The sequence below is a fragment of the Nyctereutes procyonoides genome, unplaced genomic scaffold, assembly GCF_905146905.1.
Source record: "Nyctereutes procyonoides isolate TBG_1078 unplaced genomic scaffold, NYPRO_anot_genome, whole genome shotgun sequence".
NCBI classification, from domain to species: Eukaryota; Metazoa; Chordata; class Mammalia; order Carnivora; family Canidae; genus Nyctereutes; species Nyctereutes procyonoides.
The window spans coordinates 60,150,010-60,169,272 of record NW_026575020.1 but is presented as its reverse complement, the minus strand read 5'-3'; the positions used below and the strand labels follow the sequence as shown (position 1 = coordinate 60,169,272).

The 19,263-nt window shown below is 67.9% G+C and overlaps 4 protein-coding genes across 6 annotated transcripts; 2 read left to right on the top strand and 2 right to left on the bottom strand.

Moving 5' to 3' along the window:
• Positions 1-559: 559 nt before the first annotated feature.
• DCXR (dicarbonyl and L-xylulose reductase) lies at positions 560-2,995 on the top strand. Its single transcript, XM_055327797.1, has 8 exons — positions 560-678; positions 1,359-1,456; positions 1,851-2,005; positions 2,101-2,143; positions 2,221-2,320; positions 2,411-2,475; positions 2,568-2,685; positions 2,812-2,995. Exons 1-8 carry the CDS (start codon positions 627-629, stop codon positions 2,913-2,915), a joined length of 735 nt encoding a protein of 244 aa, XP_055183772.1. The 5' UTR covers positions 560-626; the 3' UTR covers positions 2,916-2,995.
• A 1,926-nt stretch (positions 2,996-4,921) lies between these two features.
• RAC3 (Rac family small GTPase 3) lies at positions 4,922-7,215 on the bottom strand. Of its 2 annotated transcripts, none has more exons than XM_055332393.1 (6): positions 7,042-7,215; positions 6,748-6,819; positions 6,365-6,482; positions 6,165-6,227; positions 5,572-5,735; positions 4,922-5,427 (listed from the first exon to the last, which is right to left on the bottom strand). In XM_055332393.1, exons 1-6 carry the CDS (start codon positions 7,074-7,076, stop codon positions 5,367-5,369), a joined length of 513 nt encoding a protein of 170 aa, XP_055188368.1. In that variant the 5' UTR covers positions 7,077-7,215; the 3' UTR covers positions 4,922-5,366. The 2 variants fall into 2 exon arrangements, with proteins under 2 accessions (XP_055188368.1, XP_055188362.1); XM_055332387.1 differs by having other exon boundaries at positions 5,576-5,735; positions 7,042-7,205.
• Positions 7,216-7,574: 359 nt separating this feature from the next.
• Positions 7,575-15,356, bottom strand: LRRC45 (leucine rich repeat containing 45). 2 transcript variants are annotated; one of them, XM_055332366.1, is made up of 17 exons: positions 14,849-15,356; positions 14,088-14,149; positions 13,906-13,976; positions 13,473-13,651; positions 13,082-13,210; positions 11,958-12,070; positions 11,581-11,639; positions 11,239-11,316; positions 10,834-10,969; positions 10,664-10,741; positions 10,320-10,431; positions 10,147-10,217; positions 9,671-9,763; positions 9,338-9,430; positions 8,624-8,797; positions 8,396-8,543; positions 7,575-8,194 (listed from the first exon to the last, which is right to left on the bottom strand). In XM_055332366.1, the coding sequence occupies exons 1-17, from the start codon at positions 15,066-15,068 to the stop codon at positions 7,998-8,000; spliced, it is 2,013 nt and encodes a 670-aa protein (XP_055188341.1). In that variant the 5' UTR covers positions 15,069-15,356; the 3' UTR covers positions 7,575-7,997. The 2 variants fall into 2 exon arrangements, with proteins under 2 accessions (XP_055188341.1, XP_055188350.1); XM_055332375.1 differs by lacking the exon at positions 7,575-8,194 and having other exon boundaries at positions 8,417-8,543; positions 8,624-8,817.
• Positions 15,357-15,514: 158 nt separating this feature from the next.
• On the top strand, positions 15,515-18,876 carry CENPX (centromere protein X). Its single transcript, XM_055335964.1, has 5 exons — positions 15,515-15,626; positions 17,775-17,826; positions 18,018-18,071; positions 18,313-18,401; positions 18,490-18,876. Exons 1-5 carry the CDS (start codon positions 15,597-15,599, stop codon positions 18,502-18,504), a joined length of 240 nt encoding a protein of 79 aa, XP_055191939.1. The 5' UTR covers positions 15,515-15,596; the 3' UTR covers positions 18,505-18,876.
• The last annotated feature ends 387 nt before the right edge of the window (positions 18,877-19,263 follow it).

The window sequence follows — 19,263 nt, the reverse complement described above, 5'->3', positions numbered from 1 at the left end:
GAATAAATAAAATCTTAAAAAAAAAAAAAGAGGGATCCCTGGGTGGCGCAGCGGTTTGGCGCCTGCCTTTGGCCCGGAGTGTGATCCTGGAGACCCGGGATCGAATCCCACGTCGGGCTCCCGGTGCATGGAGCCTGCTTCTCCCTCTGCCTGTGTCTCTGCCTCTCTCTCTCTCTCTCTCTGTGACTATCATAAATAAATAAAAAAAATAAAAATAAATAAAAAAGAGCTGGTGGTCTCAAGTGGGCAGGCCTTTACACTGGGGCTCAGCCCCCTGGAAGTTCCAGTGGACCTTTGTGGCAGTGGCTTCTTCAGGCTGACAGTTGTCCAAGTGAAGCGGCTGAGCCACGCCCGGGGGGGGGGGGGGGGGCGGGAGGGCCAGGCCGTCCTCCCCGCCGCGGCCTTCTCCGGGCGCCACCGACCACCCCTGGGTCTGCAACCGCCCGGCGGGAGGAGACGCGCGGAGGTGGACCGGCCGCCCCGCCCCGCCCCGCCCCGCCCCGGGCGGTGCTCTCGCAATGTCCCCGCCCCGCCGGACCCCGGCCTGTGACTGGTCCCCCGCGCCCCGCCCCGCGCCCTCCCGCCTGCGGTCCGGCCGCGCCGCGCGCAGAGACGGAACCGCGGCCATGGAGCTGGGGCTCGCGGGCCGCCGGGCGCTCGTCACGGGGGCGGGCAAAGGTGGGCCTGCGGGGCGGCCGGGCTCCGGGGGTCCAGGGGTGGCCGGGGTCCAGGAGGAGGGGTCCAGGGGGTGGCCGGGGTCCAGGAGGAGGGGTCCAGGGGGTGGCCGGGGTCCAGGAGGAGGGGTCCAGGGGGTGGCCGGGGTCCAGGAGGAGGGGTCCAGAGGGCGGCCGGGGGTCCAGGAGGAGGGGTCCGGGGATCCAGGGGGTGGCCGGGGTCCAGGAGGAGGGGTCCAGGGGTCCAGAGGGCGGCCGGGGGTCCAGGGGGTGGCCGGGGTCCAGGAGGAGGGGGCCAGGGGTCCAGGAGGAGGGGTCCAGTGGTCCAGAGGGCGGCTGGGGGTCCAGGAGGAGGGGTCCGGGGATCCAGGGGGTGGCCGGGGTCCAGGAGGAGGGGTCCGGGGATCCAGGGGGTGGCCGGGGTCCAGGAGGAGGGGTCCAGGGGTCCAGAGGGCGGCCGGGGGTCCAGGGGGTGGCCGGGGTCCAGGAGGAGGGGTCCAGGGGTCCAGAGGGTGGCCAGGGGTCCAGGAGGAGGGGTCCAGTGGTCCAGAGGGCGGCTGGGGGTCCAGGAGGAGGGGTCCGGGGGTCCAGGGGGTGGCCGGGGTCCAGGAGGTGGCTGGGGTCCAGAGGGTGGTGGGGGTCCGGGGGGCGGCGGTGTGCCACACGCACCCACACTCCCTGCAGGCATCGGGCGCAGCACAGTCCAGGCGCTGCATGCCATGGGGGTGCAGGTGGTGGCAGTGAGCCGGACCCAGGCCGACCTGGACAGCCTGGTCCGTGAGGTAGGCTCCACCCTGTCCCCCCTCCCCTGCCACGGCCCACGGGCCACGCGCAGGCGCCAGGCGCTGAGGCTGACCGGGGACCCTCAGCAGCCCCTCCCAGGGCACAACCGGGTGTCCGTGGGCGGCCGAGTGTCGGGGGAATGGCGACGCCGCCTGGGCTTGGAAGGAGCCAGAAACGGCTGCCCTGCAGCCTAGGGTGCGGGCAGTGGACCGGCCAGGGGCCCAGGGGCCGTGTTGGCGCCTCAGCCACCTCCTTCAGCCGCCTGGGGCGCCGGACCCTCCGGGACCTCTAACCCCTCCCGGTCGGCCTGGAAGGCCTCACATGGCAGAGGCCCAGCTGTGCCCCCCCCCAGGCATGGAGCCTCCCCCAGCTGTGCCCCCCCCATACACACAGTGTCCCGGGGTGGAGCCCGTGTGTGTGGACCTGGGTGACTGGGAGGCCATGGAGCGGGCGCTGGGCAGCGTGGGCCCCGTGGACCTGCTGGTGAACAACGCTGCCGTGGCGCTGCTGCAGCCCTTCCTGGAGGTCACCAAGGAGGCGTGTGACACGTGAGCCGGCCAGGGTGGGGGAACCCTAGGGCAAGGGCTGGCCCCTGCGGCAGCGGGCCCCAGTCCCTGACCAGGGTCTCCCCATCTGCCTCCAGGTCCTTCCATGTGAACCTGCGGGCTGTCATCCAAGTGTCCCAGGTGAGCTGCCTTCAGAGCAGTGGTGGGAACGGCCGTTGGGTGACTAGTTCTGCCTCACGTTCCCTCTGCAATTCCAGATTGTGGCCCGCGGCTTAATAGCCAGGGGAGCCCCAGGGTCCATCGTGAACATCTCCAGCCAGGCCTCGCAGCGAGCAATAGCCAACCACAGCGTCTACTGTGAGTAAGCCCCCCGCTCCGCCCTCGCCCGACCCCACGGACCCCCAAGCCTGTGGCCAGCTCGGACTCCAGGCATGCCGCTCCTCACAGGCTCCACCAAGGGTGCCATGGACATGCTGACCAAGGTGATGGCTCTGGAGCTTGGGCCACACAAGGTGAGCCCTGTGGGATGGCTCCCACCACCCAGCCCACATACCCTGGGGACCTAGTCTGCCTTGCTGACCTCCTCCCTATCCTCCTGGTGCAGATCCGCGTGAACACGGTAAACCCCACAGTGGTGATGACCCCCATGGGCCAGGCCAATTGGAGCAACCCTCAGAAGGCCAAGACCATGCTGGATCGAATCCCACTTGGCAAGTTTGCGGGTGAGTCAGGCAGGAGCCCAGCTGGAAGTTGCACCAGTAGCCCCAGTGCCTGCCTAGATGAGGGGTGGGAAGGGAGGATGGAGGAGCGCCCCCGCACCTGTGCCCTGACTCCCACCCTGCCTGCAGAGGTGGAGAACGTGGTGGACACCATCCTCTTCCTACTGAGTGACCGGAGCAGCATGACCACGGGTTCCACTGTGCCGGTGGATGGGGGTTTCCTGGCCACCTGAGTCTCTACCTGACACCCCTGCTCCATGCGCGCCCCCCCCCCCCCGCCCAGTTTCTCCAATAAACATGAGTCTTCTGCTCAGCCCGCACATTGATTCCTAGGCTCTGGCAAGTGGCCAGACGATGCAGAGTCCCGGGCTGCGTGCAGGAGTGAGTCCCCGGTGGACTCACACCCCAGGCCGGGTGGCACGTGACTCCCTTGCCTGAGATTTTCAGGCCTGGGAAGTGGGACCTTCCAGAAGGCCAGCTACTAAGCCTGGTGGTGAATTTGACCAAGGATGACCTTTGGCCCTGTCCAGAGGCCTTTGGGGTACGGGCAGCGGAGTCTTTAGCAGCCGGCTCTGTGGGGTAATCCTGACGTAAATGTTGGTTCATGTTCCTCAAAGTTAATGAGTTAGACAAACGGGAAACGAGAAAGATGGACATGGGAGCTTCGCTGATTGTCAGGGATCTGAACAACTTCTTTGCTGAATTAGATGATAGTTCTCAGATACTGGAAGAACATTTTTTTTCACCTTTTTAAGAGTTCCTCACAAAGTACTGAGCACACGAGACGCAGCACGGGAGCTTGATCTGCACTTCTCCGTTGCTTTCCGTCTAGACAGTTCATGGTAAATCAAGTCCCGTGGGAGAACCTGCCTGTTGCAACCGTGTAGACGCGCAGCCGTTTGATGGCATTGAGGACAGGGCTGGGGAGAGATGCGTGGTCTCCCACCTCTTTTTTTTTTTTTACTATTGATTTTTTTAAAATACTTTTTTTTTTAAGATTTATTTATTTATTCATATAGACAGAGAGAGAGAGAGAGAGAGGCAGAGACACAGGAGGAGGGAGAAGCAGGCTCCATGCTGGGAGCCCGACGCGGGACTCGATCCCGGGACTCCAGGATCGTGCCCTGGGCCAAAGGCAGGCGCTAAACCGCTGAGCCACCCAGGGATCCCTAAAATACTTTTTAAAATGATTTATTTATTCATGAGAGACACACACAGAGAGGCAGAGACACAGGCAGAGGGAGAAGCAGCCTCCCTACGGGGAGCCCCACGCAGGACCGATCCCGGGAACCGCTGAGCCCCCCAGGCGTCCCTTGATTTATTTTTAGAGACACAGTGTGGAGGGCGAGGAAAGGGAGAGAGGACCTCAAGCCCCCTCCCTGCTGAGTGCAGAGCTGTCTGCTCCACACCGTGCTCGAGGTCACGACCTGAGCCGAAACCAAGGGTCGGAAGCTCAACCGAGGCGGGGCCCCCCCCCCCCCCGGGGGCTCCCACCTTTATCCTTACCACACGGAAATGGACAATAGGGCTGCGTACGGGATCAGCTAGGGGTGTTTGCAGTATTCGGAGTTGATTCTGCTTTCAATTCGGCTACGTGTGATCATACGATGGTCAATAAAGGCTCTCTGGTAGCTGGCTAACGCCCGGCAGCCGCAGCTGGCCCTTCAGACTCCGCTGGGGCCTGCTCTGCGCACAGCACCGTGGGGAGGTTGCAATCACGTGTCTGCCTGGAGGTGCCCTGCGGCCTCAGGGTGAAATCTGAGCGCTGGGACCAAGCCCCCCCCCTGCAGCCCCGGCCCCCCCCCCCCCCCCCCGCCCGCCCGGCCCCACCTCTCAGGATTTCTCAGCCCTGCCAGACTGCACCCCCTGCCTTCCCCCTTGAGTGTCGCCCAGGCCCGGCGGGGGCAGGGTTGGGGGGGCTGCTGCACAGTCCTGACGGGGTCCGTGGCGCTCGGTGGACCCCGACCACATCTGGCTGCTCAGTGAGTGTGCCCCTCTCAGGACCCGGAAGTCAGTACTGCGGGGGTGGCCCTCTTCACCCCAAAGGGGCTCCGTGCCCTTACTCCCACTTTGGTCTGGTCACATCCTTTGGCCCCGGACACAGCTGAGCGGGGTCTTCTTCTCGTCTTGCCCAGCGTGTGGGGTCAAGCTCCCCCCTCTGTGCTCTCCCTGACGGAGGTGAGGGGCGAAGCACCCCGCGGAAAGAGGCGAGCACCCAGACAGGCGGGAGATATTGGTGGAGAATGTTTATTGTATAAAAGAAGAAAGGGCCACCCCATCCTGGGGCGCACGAACAGGACCCATCCCCCCAACCTCCCCCATCAGGAAGCCCATCCTGGGGCTGCCCTGGACCCGCCCCTGCAGCCCGAGGGAGACCCTGCTCCCTTCCAGCCTCCCGTGGGGGCCAGGCAGAGCTGGAGCTGTGCCCCCAGAAAGAGGAGACAGAGCAGACAGGACTCTGGTGCCCCAGCCCCGTCCCCAGGAGCGGCGGCCTTGTCCCCATGCGTCTTCCCCCTCCCCACCCACACCACTCCCCCACAGCGGACTCAGAGACACCAAACATCTCAATACGACAGCAAACGGCCGGGCGGGGCTGCTCCTGCAGAGGCAGGCTCTAGAAGACCGTGCACTTCTTCCCCGGCTTTTTCACGGGGGGTGGGCAGAGCACAGCCCGGATGGCCTCGTCAAACACGGTCTTCAGGCCCCGCTGGGTGAGGGCCGAGCACTCCAGGTATTTGACAGAGCCTGGGGGGAGCGAGGGACGGGGGTCAGCGACGGAGGGGCCGGTGGCGGTGGAAGATGCAGTGCAAGCGGGGTCAGCACGGCGGGGGCCCGCTCTGTGCCCTCCAGGGCACGCCCCCGCCCCCTTCCTGCCCCTGCGGTGCCCGCTCACCGATCTCCCGGGCCATGGCCAGGCCCTGGGGGTAGGTGATAGGGGCCAGCTTCTTGTCCCGCAGCCGCTCGATGGTGTCCTTGTCGTCGCGGAGGTCCAGCTTGGTGCCCACCAGGAGGATGGGCGTGTGGGGGCAGTGGTGTCGCACCTCTGGGTACCACTGTGGGGATGGAGGCTCTGACCCCTACACCTGGGGCCTCGTCCTGCAGCCATGCGCACAGCAGGCCATGGCCCCCCAAGGGTCCCCTCCTCTCAGGCCCTGCTCCACACCGAGCCCTTCCTGCTTCATGAAGTGGCTAGTGGGCTTGGTGGGGAAACCGCCAAGGACAAAAATACCCACCGGGAAGCTTCCATGGCCCTCGTAGTTGGCCCGGAGCGCCTCACCCAGCGCCCCTACGCTGCCTCTGCCCCCTCATCGCTCCCCTGGGTCACCTTCAGACCCAAGCAAAACAGATCTCCTCCGCCTCCCAAGGACACGTGACCTAAGGTCTTCAGGCAACACTGTCCCTGCCCTGCGGGGAAGGTGCTCTGGGCACCCCCCCACGCCCCCTGCTCCTGCACACGGGTCCTCCCAGCGGCACAGCCCTACCTTGGCTCGAACATTCTCAAAGGATGCCGGGCTCACCAGCGAGAAGCAGATCAGAAAGACGTCCTTGGGAGAAAGGCGAGGGGGGCCCGGCTGGGAGCGGTCAAGGACCTCCACATGGCCCCCGTGCCCCCCGGCAGGACCTCAAGCACCCCGCACCCCAGCGCCCCAGCCCCCCGGGGGCTGGCCCCGTTGTCACCTACAGTTTGGGGATAGGACAGTGGCCGCAGCCGGTCGTAGTCCTCCTGCCCCGCGGTGTCCCACAGCCCCAGGTTCACGGGCTTGCCGTCCACCATCACATTGGCCGAGTAGTTGTCGAAACTGCCAGGCAGAGCGGGACTGTCGGCGGGGCCTGGGCCGGGGCCACACACCCCGCGTGGCGGCGCCGCCCAGGGGAGCCCGGGGGGGGGGGGGGGGAGGGGGAGCCCGGGGAGGGGGGGGAGCCCGGGGGGGGGAGGGGGAGCCCGGGGAGGGGGGGAGCCCGGGGGGGGGAGGGGGAGCCCGGGGAGGGGGGGGAGCCCGGGGGGGGGAGCCCGGGGGGGGGGGAGCCCGGGGAGGCAGCCCGCCGCCCCCGCGCCGCGCTCACACGGTGGGGATGTACTCTCCCGGGAAGGCGTTGGTCGTGTAGCTGATGAGCAGGCAGGTCTTCCCCACGGCGCTGCGGACACAGGGGACACAGGCCGAGCCTCAGCCCCCGCCCCGCCCCCGCCCCGCGCCCCCTCCCGCGGCCCCGCCGCGCCTCCGCGGGGGGCGGCCGGGGGCGCAGTGCAGGTGAGGCCCGGCCCCACCCCCGAGGCCGCGCAGCAGCAGGTGGGCCGCAGGCCCGCGCCCCCCGCCGCCCCGGGTCCGGCGCCCCCGCCCCCCCGCGCCCCGCGCTCACCCGTCGCCGACCACCACGCACTTGATGGCCTGCATGGGCGCGGGCCGGGCGGGCGCGGCCGCGAGCCGAGCTGCGGAGAAATGCCCGGCGCCGGCGCCGCAGCGGCCGCGGACCCGAGCCGAGCGCCGAGCCGAGCGGCCGGAGACAGCCGAGCGCCGCCGAGCGCCGGGCGCGGAGACAGCCGAGCGCGGCCGGCGGGGGGCGCGGGGGGCGCGGGCCCGCCCCGAACCCGGCGCGCGCGGCTCGGGACCGCTCGGTGGGGGGCGCCCAAGCCCCAGCCCCGGCGCTTCCCCGCGCCCCCGCCCCCCCCACTGCCCCCGGGGCGCGCAGGGGCGGCGGAGGGGAGGGGCGTCCGTGTGCACGCGGCGCCGTCGCGGGAGAGCCCCGGGGCGCAGCCGGGACACCGCGTGCCCGTGTCCCACCACCCCCGCCCCCCGCAGTGGCCCCGGGGTCCTCCCTCCAGGGTCGGGGCAGAGGGTCCCCTGGGTGGTGGGGCGCACAGACACGTGTGGGAAAAGGCACCACCCAAAATGTACCACAAAGTGTAAAAAGTGTATTTTAGAAGACGCAGGAGGTGCGGGCCAGCCTCCCGCACCAGGTTACAGGTGAGAAGGGTGGGGTGCAGGGGTGCAGGGGTGCAGTGTGGGCTCCCGCAGGTCTTTTGCATTTCCTCGCCCTGGGGGTGGGAGGGGGGCTTTCCAGCAGATGCATCCAGCGAATTCCCTGGACTGGAAGGGCCCCGGGAAGGGCCGGGGGTGCCCACTCCCCACCACCAGGGCCAGCCCGCCCTGGGCCCTGGGCCTGACTGATCCGGCCTGGCCCCGGACCCCCGAGTCCCCAGCTGCAGACCCCGCCCCAGCTGCCAGGCTGCCTCTTGAGACGAAGGGACGGGCAGGGACGGGCAGGGACGGGCAGGGACGGGGCACGGTGTCTGGGAGACGCTGCCTTGCCGCCCTTCACTTCTGGGGGCTCGTGGCCCTCCGGGAAGACCCCTGCACATAAGCCAGGACAGCATTTTGCAGGAAGTTGGCCCTCTGGGCCTCCTCCTCCCGGATGCGGGCGATCTCGACCTCCTTGAGCCGCAGCTTCTCACGGAGGGAGGCGTTCTCGCTCTCCCTGTCCAGCAGCGCTTCCCGGTGGTCACCTGCGATCACTGCAGAGGGGGACACCGGCTGGAGGTCCAGGTGGAGGCCTGGTGGGGCGCGGGCAGGCTCCCCGATCCCACACGATCCCACACGATCCCACAGATCCCACACCACCAGGCACCGCTCAGCCCTGCAGCCCTGCAGCCCGGCCACCTGTGTGTGGGCCAACCCCCTGCGAGAAGGCCCCGGGGGCTCTGGGCCCAGCTCACCCTTCAGCTGGCGCTCCAGGGCCGCCACCTTCTCTTTCAGCGCCTCCTGGGCTGTCAGTTCGGCCTGCAGGCGGCCGTTCTGCTCCTGCAGCTCCACCCGCACCCTGGTCACCTCAGCCACCTTTTCTTGGTCCTTGTTGCTTAGTTCCTGCCAGACACGGGGGTGAGCGTATGGCTGGTGGGGGAGAGCCCGGGGCACCGTGGGGAGACCCTCAACGCCCCAGCCACCTGCTGCAGCTCCTCCAGGCGCCGGCGCAGGCCTTCCACCTGCAGGCCCAGCTGGCTGGCCCGGGCCTGGGCGTCGGCCACCGTCTGCCTCTGCTGCATGCAGGCGCTCTGAGCCTCGTCCCGAGCCTGCACCAGCAGCCGGAGCTTCTCCTCCAGGTGAGCCAGGCGCTGTTGCTGGGGTCACGGGAGAGGGGCTGGTGAGCAAAGTGAGGAGGACTCAAGGCCTGCCTGCTGCCGCCCTGCATGTCGCCCCAAGCACCAGGGAGCGAGGCGGACACCCCACCCCGCTCAGCCGGAGTGGGGATGACCTGTGGAGACGGCCTCCTAACCCGAGTTACCCAAGTTACATGTGCATATTCTCAACAGGCTCAACTTGAACTAGCCTGTAGGTAGTCCCCTTGCCGGGCTCCCCCCATCTCCCAGGCTGACCACTCGGTTCCGTGGTTCCGGCTTGGGCCAGGCCATCACAGGCTGCATGTGGGTGAACCCCTGCCCCCATGCCAGGGCTGGACACCAGCAGCTCTCAGCAGCTCTCTGTAGGGGGTGGGATGTGATCCTGGGCCTGTCCTGCTGGGATCCTACCTGCCCCCGGCCCCTTATGGCTCCTGTCCCCCCACCTCCCCCCACTGAGCCCAAAGCCAGCCTGAGTCCAGCCTATGCACCTCAGCCCCCCAGGCCTCACTCCCTGGTGGGCGCTGCCAGCAGTGGGCTCACCTCCTCCAGACGGACTTGGTTCTTGGCCTTCATGAGCTCCTCCTCAGCCTGGCCACGCTCACTGAGAGCTGCCGCCTTCACTCGGCTCAGCTCCTGTAGCACAGACGGTGACCCCCGGGGCCTGTCCTCCCAGCCCTGGCCAGGGACCCCTCTGGCCCCACCCAGCTGCTGGGCCGGGGTGACCCCTGCACCAGCCTCCTGAGAGCTTCGCTCACTAGGCAGGGATCCCATGTCCCACCTCATTAGGTCCCCTGGCCTCAGAGGGATGTCAGTGGGTGGGTCCTGATGAGGTTCTGAGACCGAGAGCCTAGCACCCAACCAGCATGTGCTCACCTCCTCCAGGGTCAGCCGCGAGGCCTCCAGCCTCTGTACCCTCTCCTGCATGGCCCTCTCACTCTCTTCCAGGTGGCGAGTCATGTGTTCCACCTGCCAAGGTGAGGGGCAGGAACAGGGCTGGAAGACTAGCGCCCCAGCTTACATCCCCCATGCAATCTCCACCCTGTGGCAGGCAAATCGTGGTGACACTTCCTCCTGAGAAGGGGCTGCCCCCCTGGCTTGGCAAGAAGTAAAGATGGAGGGCACGTCCCAGGGCCACGCCCAGATGGCACAGAGCGCCTGGCAGCCTGTGCTATGGTCTTTTCTAGAGGCTGGTCAGGACTTTCTGGGTCTGTCACTTGCTGGGGCTGGCCGAGATCTACCACGCAGCACCCCAAGGCTGCCAGGGAGCACAGCAGGGGTGTGCTTTGGGGACACCATGCCCCTGAGGCTCCCGCGGGCCCTAGGAAGTCACAAGGGATGGCACGTGGCACCTCCTTGGCTCGCAGCTGCTCCAGGTCCTCCAAGCTCTGTCGGGACCTCTTCTTCTCCAGTTCCAGACGCTCTGGAAGCCCAGGGGGGACAGCGTGGGTGGGACTCCCCGGGTGCCCTCGCCACCCATCCTCCCCTCTCTGGGCCCCTCCGCTGTGGGCTTGCGTGTGCCCACCCTCGGCCTGGATGGCCCGCGCCTTCAGCTCAGCCGCCGTGTTGGTCAGCTCCTGCCTGGCCAGGAACAGCTGCTCCTGCTGAGATCTCACCTTCCGCTCCAGCTCGTCCACCTGGGAAGCCAGCACCATGGACGGAAGCTCTGGTCTGGCCCCTGCCCGTGACCCTGGCCCCCTGCCTTTGCCCCCTGCCCCGTGGCCCCAGCCCCTGCCCTGGCCACCTGCCCCATGATCCTGCCCCCGCTGTGGCCCTGGCCCCCTGCCCCATGACCCTGCCCCCTGCCTGTGGCCTGGTCCCCTGCCCCCCACCCCAGTCTCCCCAGGGCCCTGGCCCACACCCCCATACCTGGTTCCGCAGAAGCAGGTTCTTCTCGTTGGCAGCAGATAAATCTTTGAGGAGCTTAGACTCCCGTTCTGCAGCCTCCTGAGGGGGAGATGGGGCATCCCTGGTCACCCCGCCTGCCCGCCCTTGCCCACCCTTGCCCACCCTGTGCCCACCCAGCCCTCCCTGCTCACCTGCTGCTCTAGCCTGTGCTCCTTTGCCTGCCTCTGTGCCAAGCTTCGCTGCTCCTGCTCTGTGGTAGCCAAGAGCTCCCCCAGGCCCTGGGCCTTCTGCTCTGACAGGGCCAGGGCAGCCTCGGCCATCTGCAGCCTGGGAGGAGGGGAGAGCCAGCCCCGTCCCAGCTTCGCCTTGAGCCTCGCACACGCGGAGCCGTTCTCACTCTTGCCCACCACTCTTCACCTCAGCTAGAGCTCACCTCCTCCAAGAAGCCTTCCGGGGTTACCAACCCAGGGGTCTACTTTGTACACTGGGGACTAGAGTTCTTGTGTGTGTCACTTTTCTGCCGTGGGCCCGTCTCTAAAATGTTCCAGAGCCCCCCACTCCTGCCCGCCCCCACTCCTGCCCCCAGCCCCACTGACTTGGCCTTGAGGGCGTTGATGATGGAATGTCTCTCGTTCAGGGCTTCCTGAAGCTGACCCACGCGTGCTGCCGACGCCCTAGAAGCAGAAAGGAAGGTCCGAGAAACCTCAGAGCACTCCCAGGCCCCCTGGCTCTGGCAGCAGCGGCTGCTCCTCATGCTTCCACGACGTCCCAGCCGTGGCTAGGGGTGTTCTCAGCGGCCGCCCCGAACCCACCAGCCCGTGTCCTTGGGAAGCACACGCCACCACCTCGGCGGGCAGGTGACGAGGCTCGGGGTCAGTCATCCCACAAGGCCGAAGCCAGGACCCAAACCGCAGGCGCGCCGACGGGGCTGCGCTCACCTGCTGCTCCTGGCCATCTCTTTTCGCTGCTTGTCAATCGTCTCCATCAAGTCCAGAAACTGGGGGCAGAGGTGGCCAGAGCCCTGTGAGGGCCCGGAGCCCGCCTGCCGGCCCTGCTCAAGCAGGAAGGGGCGCCGACGCCGGGTCAAGCAGCAGAGCGGAAGGGCACTGGCCTCACGGAAGACGGGGCTCCCGCACTGGGGAGCACAGAGGCCCCAGGGACGCCCACCTGCCCGCCTGCCTAGACACGGGCCGGACCAAACTGGCCGAAGTTCTGGCCAGTCAGAGGAGCTTGGGGTCCTGCCGGCCCCCCGAGGCTGGCCCCTTGCCCCGGCTGCTGGCATGAGGCTCCGCGGTCAGAGCAGTGCTGTCCTCACCTGCCGGGATTTCTCTTCCTGGAGATGCTGCACCTCCTTGCTGAGCACCTGGGTGCGGGCCCGATTCTCCCGGGAAGCGGCCTGCCGCTGCTGACTGTGGGCCATGGCTTGCTCTGTGGAAGGAGCCCCGCAGGAGCGGCCAGTGTTAGCCCAGCTCCGGGCCCCGAACCTGTAACCCGACAGTCGACACTGTGGGCAGTCTCGCCCCACACGTCAGAGCGCGCCGTGAGGCCAAGGGCTGTGGAGGCATAGGGAGGGGGCAACGGTGGGGCCAGGAGCCCGGGAGGCACCTGCTCAGGGGGGCATGCCTGCGGGAGGGGCAGGGGAAACCGCTCAGCTGCCGCAGATGGGTATGGTCCTGGGGCATCTGGGCTCACCCCAAGAGTCAGAATTCACCGCATGACTTTCAAGAACTGAACGTCACGCTCAACTCCCGTGTTCTGGAGATCTGGGCAGCAGCTGGGGAGGAGCCAGCCCAAGGTGGTGCCAGAGGCAGTGAGGAGAGCTGGGGACGACACGGGCAGGGCAAGCCCAGCAGGGGTGGAGGCCACGAGCGGGACTCCTGCCCACATTCAGGCCCTTGGGTGCCTGGTGCTCCTGAAGGACAAGTAGCCGCGCTGAGTGGCAGGGTGTTCAACTGGGCCCGGGGCTGCGTTGTCGGGGTCACGGATGGCAGGGGACCACGGAGGCCGGGTGGCCCCGCTCCTACACGGCTCCCGCACACAGCCATGACCTCTGGGGTGTCGGGGCAGGGGCCAAGAAGCCCCTTTCCAGCTGTGGCTGGGCCACCAAGGTATTGGCATGACCATCGGGGCAAGGCCGCATATGCCAGCACCTCTGCTGCTCTGTCTGCCACGGGTGACCCCCCACCTCACGGGCCCAACAAGCGAGTGCACACGGGACAGCTCAGAGCGCCACAAGTGAAGTCCCCCACGAGCTCCCCGCCACCACACCCTTCCCTAGACACCCTCTCCCTCTTCGTCCCGTTTCTGGTTCAGGCCACCCTCCCGATGCTGTTCCACGTCCCCGTCCTGGGCCCGGAGCCGCCCCTCCCTCGGTGGCTGGCCCAGTCAGACGGCCAGCTCCAAACCGTGCGGGCCATCGGCAGCCCCGGGTGCCCATACCCACAGCTCTGAGGATGTCGCCGGGGATGTTGTTCCCAGCCAGCTCCAGCTTCCACAGGCCTCTGTTGCGGGGGAGGCAGTTCACCAGGGCCCGGCCTCCCAGGAGGCCGATGCTGTTCCAGCGCAGGTCTGGAAGGAAACCTGTGGTCACCAGATGGGGTGCACCCGGACAGAGCTGGCCCAGCCCGAGATGCTTCCTTTGGGAAGAGTGCTCCCCGTGATCCTCAGCCGAGCAGGAGCCCAGCTCCCCAGGCCCCTCCCCACACCTTTCCGCCCCCTTGCTTCTAGAAGGACAAGAGCAGCAGAAAGGCGGAAGGAACAGTGGGATAGAGCCCCAGGTCTCCAGGACTGCAGATCTGGAGAAGGCCGGGGGGTCGGGGGGAGGCCTCACCCAGCTGCTGGAGGCTGGTGTTGCACGCCAGGGCCAAGGCCAGCTCCTCCGCGCCCTTGTGGTTGATCTGGTTGTTGCGGAGGTCCAGCTGCTGCAGGGCACTGTTGCCCGCCAGGGCCCCGCAGAAGGTGGCAAAGGCATCGTCCCACGAGCCCAGATTGTTCCACTCCAGGGTGAGACTGCAGGAAAGGCGGACCTGAGGTGTGCGGCCCCAGGGAGCACCCTGCTGCCACAGGGGCCAGAGGACAGGTGCAGCCTTCGGGGTCTTCGGCAGAAAGGCTGGAGCCTCGTGAGGAACTTACAGTTGCCAACACCCTGCCAACGGACGACTGGCCAGGAGACGACTCTCCTAGGCTGCAGGATGGCCCCTGGGCCAACCCCGAACCACTCATGGGGTGCTGGTGGCAGGGCGGGGGCCAGGATCACACCTCACCTCTGGATGGACTTGTTCTGTCGGAGGAGTTGTCCCAGAGCCTCAGCCCCTGCGGCTTGAAGGTTATTGCCCTAGGGCAGGAGGAGGCAGGCTGGTGACTCGCCATTGTTACAGGCTGGGCTCCAAATGCCCCATCTGCACCCCACAGGGCCCCGGCCAGGCAGCGGATGGGGCCTGCTCACCTTGAGATCCAGAAACCGCACGATGGTGTTGGCACACAGCCCCTGGAGCAGCAGTGAGGCCCCTGTGAGGGGGCAGGGCGGTCACTCCTCCCCGTGGGCGCCAGCGTGGGGCAGCTCCACAGAGGAGAGATGACTGTCCCAGCGGCCCCAACGGTCAGGATTCGTGCCCGAAGAGAGTTGCCCTGCTCCCTATTTGGTGCGAAACACCTGTAACCTCTGCTGGGCGCAGGGCCGGGCTGCTGACCTCACGCCCCCCGCATGCCGGGACTCCCGTAAGTCAGGGGGAGGGAAGGTCTCTCTTTCACAGAGAGATTGCCCGCTGCCGCCAGGGACGCTGCTGCCTGCTTTAACCACACGCAGCGCGCGACGGAAGCCTCAGAGGGGCGCCTGGGTGCCTTGTGGGTGAAGCATCGGTCTTCGGTTCGGGTCATGATCCAGGAGTCCTGGGATCGAGCCCCACGTGGGGCTCCCCGCTCAGTGGAGAGCCCACTTCTCCCTCCATCCCTCTCCCTGCTCCTCCGCTCTAGTTCTCTCGCTCGCTCCCTGTCTCTCAAACAAACAAAATCTTAAAGAAAAGAAGACCCCTCACAAAGACGAGGTCTGGTGGAACGGAAGAGCTCTCCGCCAGGGGCTGCCGAGGCACCCGGACCCGGCGCAGCGCCCCAGGCCGAGCGGAGCGCGGCAAAGGGCGGGACCCCAAGCGCAGCTCTCCAGTTGCAATGGTTGCAGCCCCGCGGCGCCCGGCAGCCCGGGGTGCCCACCTTCCTCGCTCAGCATGCAGTCGCTCAGGATGACCTCCGTCAGCAGCGCGTCCCTCGGCAGCAGCTTGCCCAGGGCCCTGCAGGTGTCCACGGTCAGGCTCTGCGCGGCCAGGTCCAGCCGGCCGCGGGGCAGCTCCTGCAGTCGCTGCAGGACGGCTTCCTGGGGCTCAGCCCCACCTTCCCTGCACAGCCGGCTGTAGGCGAGCCGGAGCTGCTGCATGGCGCTCCGGAGGGGCCGGCACGGACGGAGCCGGGTCCCCGGGGCCCCCGGGGCCCCCGGGGTCCCCGGGGCCGAGCACAGGTCCCAAGTGCTCAGCGGCCGAGCGCCGGGGCTCCACGGGAGGGACACCCGTGAGCGCGGGGGCGGCGGGGGCGGCGGGGTGAGGGCCCCCGCGGAAGCGCTCGCCCGCGGGGGGCGCGACCCCAGGCCCCCAGCCCGCGCGCTCCGGACCCTCGCTCTCCCGCCGCGGATGCCCGCGGCCGCCGCGAAGCCTCAGTATCCAGGAAGAGCGAGGCGCGCCGGGAAGGGCGGGCGCAAACTGCAACTCCCAGGAGGCTTTGCGGAGGCGGGCGCTCGCCTCCGGCCAATAGGGACGAAGGGGCGGGGCCGCGGAGGGCGCGCCGCGGGCTGATTGGCTGGGGGCGCGGGGGCGGGGCCGCGGAGGGCGCGCTTAGGGCGGACCGGCCGGGGGCTCCGAGGGCGCCGGGGCTCCGAGGGCTCCGTAGGGCGCGCGTCGGGGCGGCGGTCATGGAGGCAACTGGCGGCGGCTTCCGGAAGGTGAGCGGGCCGGGCCGGGGCGGGGCGGGGCGGAGCGGGGCGGGCAGGCGGCGGGCCGGGGCGCGGGCGGGCTGCGGGTGCACAGAGGCCGCCGCCCGGCCCCACGCGGCACTCACCGTCCCGGGTCGCGCCCTCCGCCCTCCGCGCGGGGCCCTGCAGCCGAGCGCCCGCGGCCCGCCGAGGGGTGTGTGCAGAGACCGGGGGCCCCGCTCGCCGGTGGGCCCCCTGCCTGCAGACCCTTGGCCCGTTGTCTCGCGGGCCAGTGCTCGGGGCCCAACCGAGGCCCTGCTGGTGCGAGTTCCGGGGCCGGGACCGGGGTGCGCGTGTGCCTCGCGTGGCCCTAGACACCTCCATTCAGGCACATTTGCGTGCTCTTGGCGGAGGCTGACCCGGTGAGGACGTGGGTCTTACCAGTGGGGAAACTGAGGCCGAGTGAGGGCTTCATTCAGGCCATTCCACTCTGGAGCAGCAGCCGTTTGAGGTTCTGGGTGGGTGGGAACGGAGGGCCCCGGCCCCCACCCCTGCAGGCTGCGAGTGGCTTCTGCGTCTCACTGGGTGGGCCTGTCCTTGGGTGAGGTCAAGCAGGTGCGCCAGGTAGGCCCGAGGGCCGTGCTCCACCCGTCCCAGGGCAGGAGTTACGGCTTCACAGAGGCATCCGTTCTGTGTCTCACCTGCCTCAGCCTCCTCTTCTTTGTCATCCAGGACGGAGGCTCGGCCCTGGCCCAGAGGGGTTAATGACGGGAAAAGGGAGGTCACCGAGGCCAGGGTGACTTGGCCAAGTGACCAGGAGAATCCCCCCGTCATCACTGCTGCACAGAGGGTCCTGGGGGGCGCACCCTGGGGCTCCGCCAGAGCCGAGTCCGTGATTACCCTTGGGCAGGGCTGTCCCCGCTGAGGGTGGTGGGGACGGAGGGGCCAGAGCCCCTGCAGGCAGCGGGGCGAAGGCTGAGTGCGTCCAGGTCCTGTCCTGCCCTCTGCGAGTTGAAATCACTGGTCTGACTCCTTTGATGTCACAGCCCTGCTCGGTAGCTCGGGGGGCAGGAGGGCGTCCCCTCCCCGGCAGGTGGCGCCAGGCTCTCACGGTCGCTGCCGGGAGGGCGAGGCTGCGTTCCAGTGGTCCCAGTGACCGGGTGGCAAGTTCTTACCCCCCTGAGCCTGGGCCCCTGGGCCCCGTGGCATCCACGCCTTCTCCTGCCCCTCTGCTCTGCTCCTGGGCTTTCCCGAGCTGCACCGGGCTGAGACGGCGAAGTCCCCATGGCTAAAGCTGCAGGGCTGGTCAGTCCCCAGTTCACCCTCCCTGCGGGACACCCCACTTCTGGGCTCCTGTGGCCACGCTCCTGCCTCCCTGCTGGCTTGGCTGGCTCCTCACTGACAGCCTCTTCCGGCCGGACCCTGCTCTCTGTACCCGCCCTTGGCCCACTCCCCAAATCCTCATCATCCTTCCCCAACCTGGCGGCTCTGCCTGGGTGCCTCCCAGCCCCCAGGATCTCTCACCCACAGCCCTCGGCTCTGCAGAGGGGTGTTGTCCCTTATGGGCTCAAGCCCCCCCCCCCACCTTGGGGAGTCCGGGCTAGGACCCACCCTTATTTGTCAGGAGGCCCTGTAGATGTGCCCAGGCTGTGCTCCCTTCCTCCTGCACCCACCCTGGCAGCCCAGCCCCCGTCCAGCTCTGTGGTTCCCAGTGTCCATCCCGTTACAGGAGAACTCCCTCCTGCACTGCAGCCTCCTGGGGGTGGGGGGCACACCTCCGATGGACCACCCACCACCTAGACCTGGCACCTAGCGCACGGTCTGGCACAAGCTAGGCAGTGTTGCCAGATGTGTCCACACCAGGAGCAGCTACGTCCTGCCCCGCTAGGAGTGCCTCCGCCCAGGGGCGGGAGCACAAGACCACCCTGGATCCCGCGGACTGGAGCCCAGACAGCAGCAGGTGGGCGCCTGGACTGCTCCCACCTGTCCCCCCCGCGTCAGACTTCTGATCCTGGAGGCACCTCGGGGCTTCTCACTGCCCAGTCCCCCACCCTGGGAGAGGCCACACGGATGGAGGGCCTTTCCAGCAACCAGAACTAAATACCTGAGGGGTCTGGCAGGCAGGGTGCCGTGCGGGCCGCTGACCTCACTCCCCCACCCCTCTCCTCCCACCCCCAGGAACTGGTGAGCAAGCTGTTGCAGATGCACTTTACGGACAGTAAGACCAAAGGTGCGTGGGCACCAGCCGGTGGGCAGGGTTGTACCTGGGGGCTGCCAGGCACCCGTGACTTGGGGGAAAGGGGTCACCTGTGTGAGGAGCTCAGATTAGTGAGGAGAGCCCCGGGGTGCAGGCCGGGCCTGGGGCCCCAGGGCGGGGGCGGGCAGGGCGTGGCCCATCACCTGCTCCCTCCCACCTTGCAGTCAGTGGGGATGCGCTAAGGCTCATGGCGGAGCTGCTGACCATCTTCGTTGTGGGTGAGCCCGAGGGCCCTGGCGTGTCCGTGTCCCACGGGGCTGGTCCTGACCCTGTTCCCCTGGCTTTCTCAGCGGGGGGGATCAACACGCAGCTGGGAGCCATTTCCCCATCAGCCCTACGCCCCGTTGCTGGAAAACCCCGTGTCCCAGGGGCCCCCGAGCTCCATCCTCTGAGCTGCCAGCCAGCGCTTGGGGGGGGGACGACCTGGGATGCCCCATCACTTCCCCCGTGTCACGACAGAAGCAGCTATCCGCAGCGTCCGACAGGCCCAGGCAGAGGACCTGGCTCTTGTGGATGTGGACCAGCTGGAGAAGGTGCTGCCTCAGCTGGTAGGTGCCTGCGGCCCATCCTGCATCCTGCGCTCCCGGGAGCAGGGCTGAGGCCCGTGGGCTGAGTGCTGCTCTCCCCACCCCACAGCTCCTGGACTTCTAGGGGCTCCCACCCCTACTGCGCCTGCTGTCCCAGTCAAGACCAAGCCCTGCGCCCACATTTCTGTGGCCTCTGGCCCCAGCCTGAGGTCCTGGCAGATGCTCTGCTGCTCCCGGGGTTCTCTGTCCTGCTGCTGACCCGCTGGACACAGCAGATGGAGTGGCTGAGGGGAGGTGGGGGGCAGGTGCCCTCCCCTCACCCCTCACACCCACCGGGGAGAAAGCAGGTGCGGAGAAGTAGGGGGCCTGACACCCCGACATCAAAGCTTCCCTGCAACCTCTTAACCACTCGCTGCCCCTCGGAAGACGCTTCCCTGAACTACACGTTTACTCTCCCGAGGCAACATCAATAAATCAAAGCCGCCCGCCAGGCACACCTCCGTTGCCATTAATCACGCAAAGTCCGGTTGCTTCGAAGCCCACGGGCCTGCCTCTGTCCAAGCCGGTGGAAGGACGGCATGGAACTGTGTGCGAGCGCCCCGCGGAGGGCCACGGCGAGGGCCAGGGAGACCTGAGGCCCCACGTGTGGCTGGGAGCACGGACGGCGCTCCTGCCGCGGGATGCTCGGCTGTGCGGCTGCCACTGGCCCAGCAGCGTCGCTGTGGGCAGGGTCAGCGGGGCCTGGAGGCCGGAGGCTGGAGGCCTGGCCTCAGGCCGCGCCCCCAGTGGAGATCCGGGGCCGCACGGGACCCTCAGGAGCCGGGCCGGGTGGTATGGCTGCCCGTGGATGCTCACGGGCCTGCCCGGCCCCCGGCTGCTCCCT

Coding starts and splice junctions, on each gene's coding strand:
- DCXR (XM_055327797.1), top strand. CDS start 627: ATGGAGCTGGGGCTCGCGGGCCGCCGGGCGCTCGTCACGGGGGCGGGC. Junction 1,457..1,850: donor TGGACAGCCTGGTCCGTGAG/GTAGGCTCCACC, acceptor CCATACACACAG/TGTCCCGGGGTGGAGCCCGT. Junction 2,476..2,567: donor TGGAGCTTGGGCCACACAAG/GTGAGCCCTGTG, acceptor CTCCTGGTGCAG/ATCCGCGTGAACACGGTAAA.
- CENPX (XM_055335964.1), top strand. CDS start 15,597: ATGGAGGCAACTGGCGGCGGCTTCCGGAAG. Junction 17,827..18,017: donor TACGGACAGTAAGACCAAAG/GTGCGTGGGCAC, acceptor CCCACCTTGCAG/TCAGTGGGGATGCGCTAAGG. Junction 18,072..18,312: donor GCTGACCATCTTCGTTGTGG/GTGAGCCCGAGG, acceptor GTGTCACGACAG/AAGCAGCTATCCGCAGCGTC.
- RAC3 (XM_055332387.1), bottom strand. CDS start 7,076: ATGCAGGCCATCAAGTGCGTGGTGGTCGGCGACGG. Junction 6,483..6,747: donor GGAGAGTACATCCCCACCGT/GTGAGCGCGGCG, acceptor TCTGCCTGGCAG/TTTCGACAACTACTCGGCCA. Junction 5,736..6,164: donor TTGAGAATGTTCGAGCCAAG/GTAGGGCTGTGC, acceptor CCATCCCCACAG/TGGTACCCAGAGGTGCGACA.
- LRRC45 (XM_055332366.1), bottom strand. CDS start 15,068: ATGCAGCAGCTCCGGCTCGCCTACAGCCGGCTGTGCAGGGAAGGTGGG. Junction 14,150..14,848: donor CTGCATGCTGAGCGAGGAAG/GTGGGCACCCCG, acceptor GCCCCCTCACAG/GGGCCTCACTGCTGCTCCAG. Junction 10,742..10,833: donor AGCACAGGCTAGAGCAGCAG/GTGAGCAGGGAG, acceptor TCTCCCCCTCAG/GAGGCTGCAGAACGGGAGTC.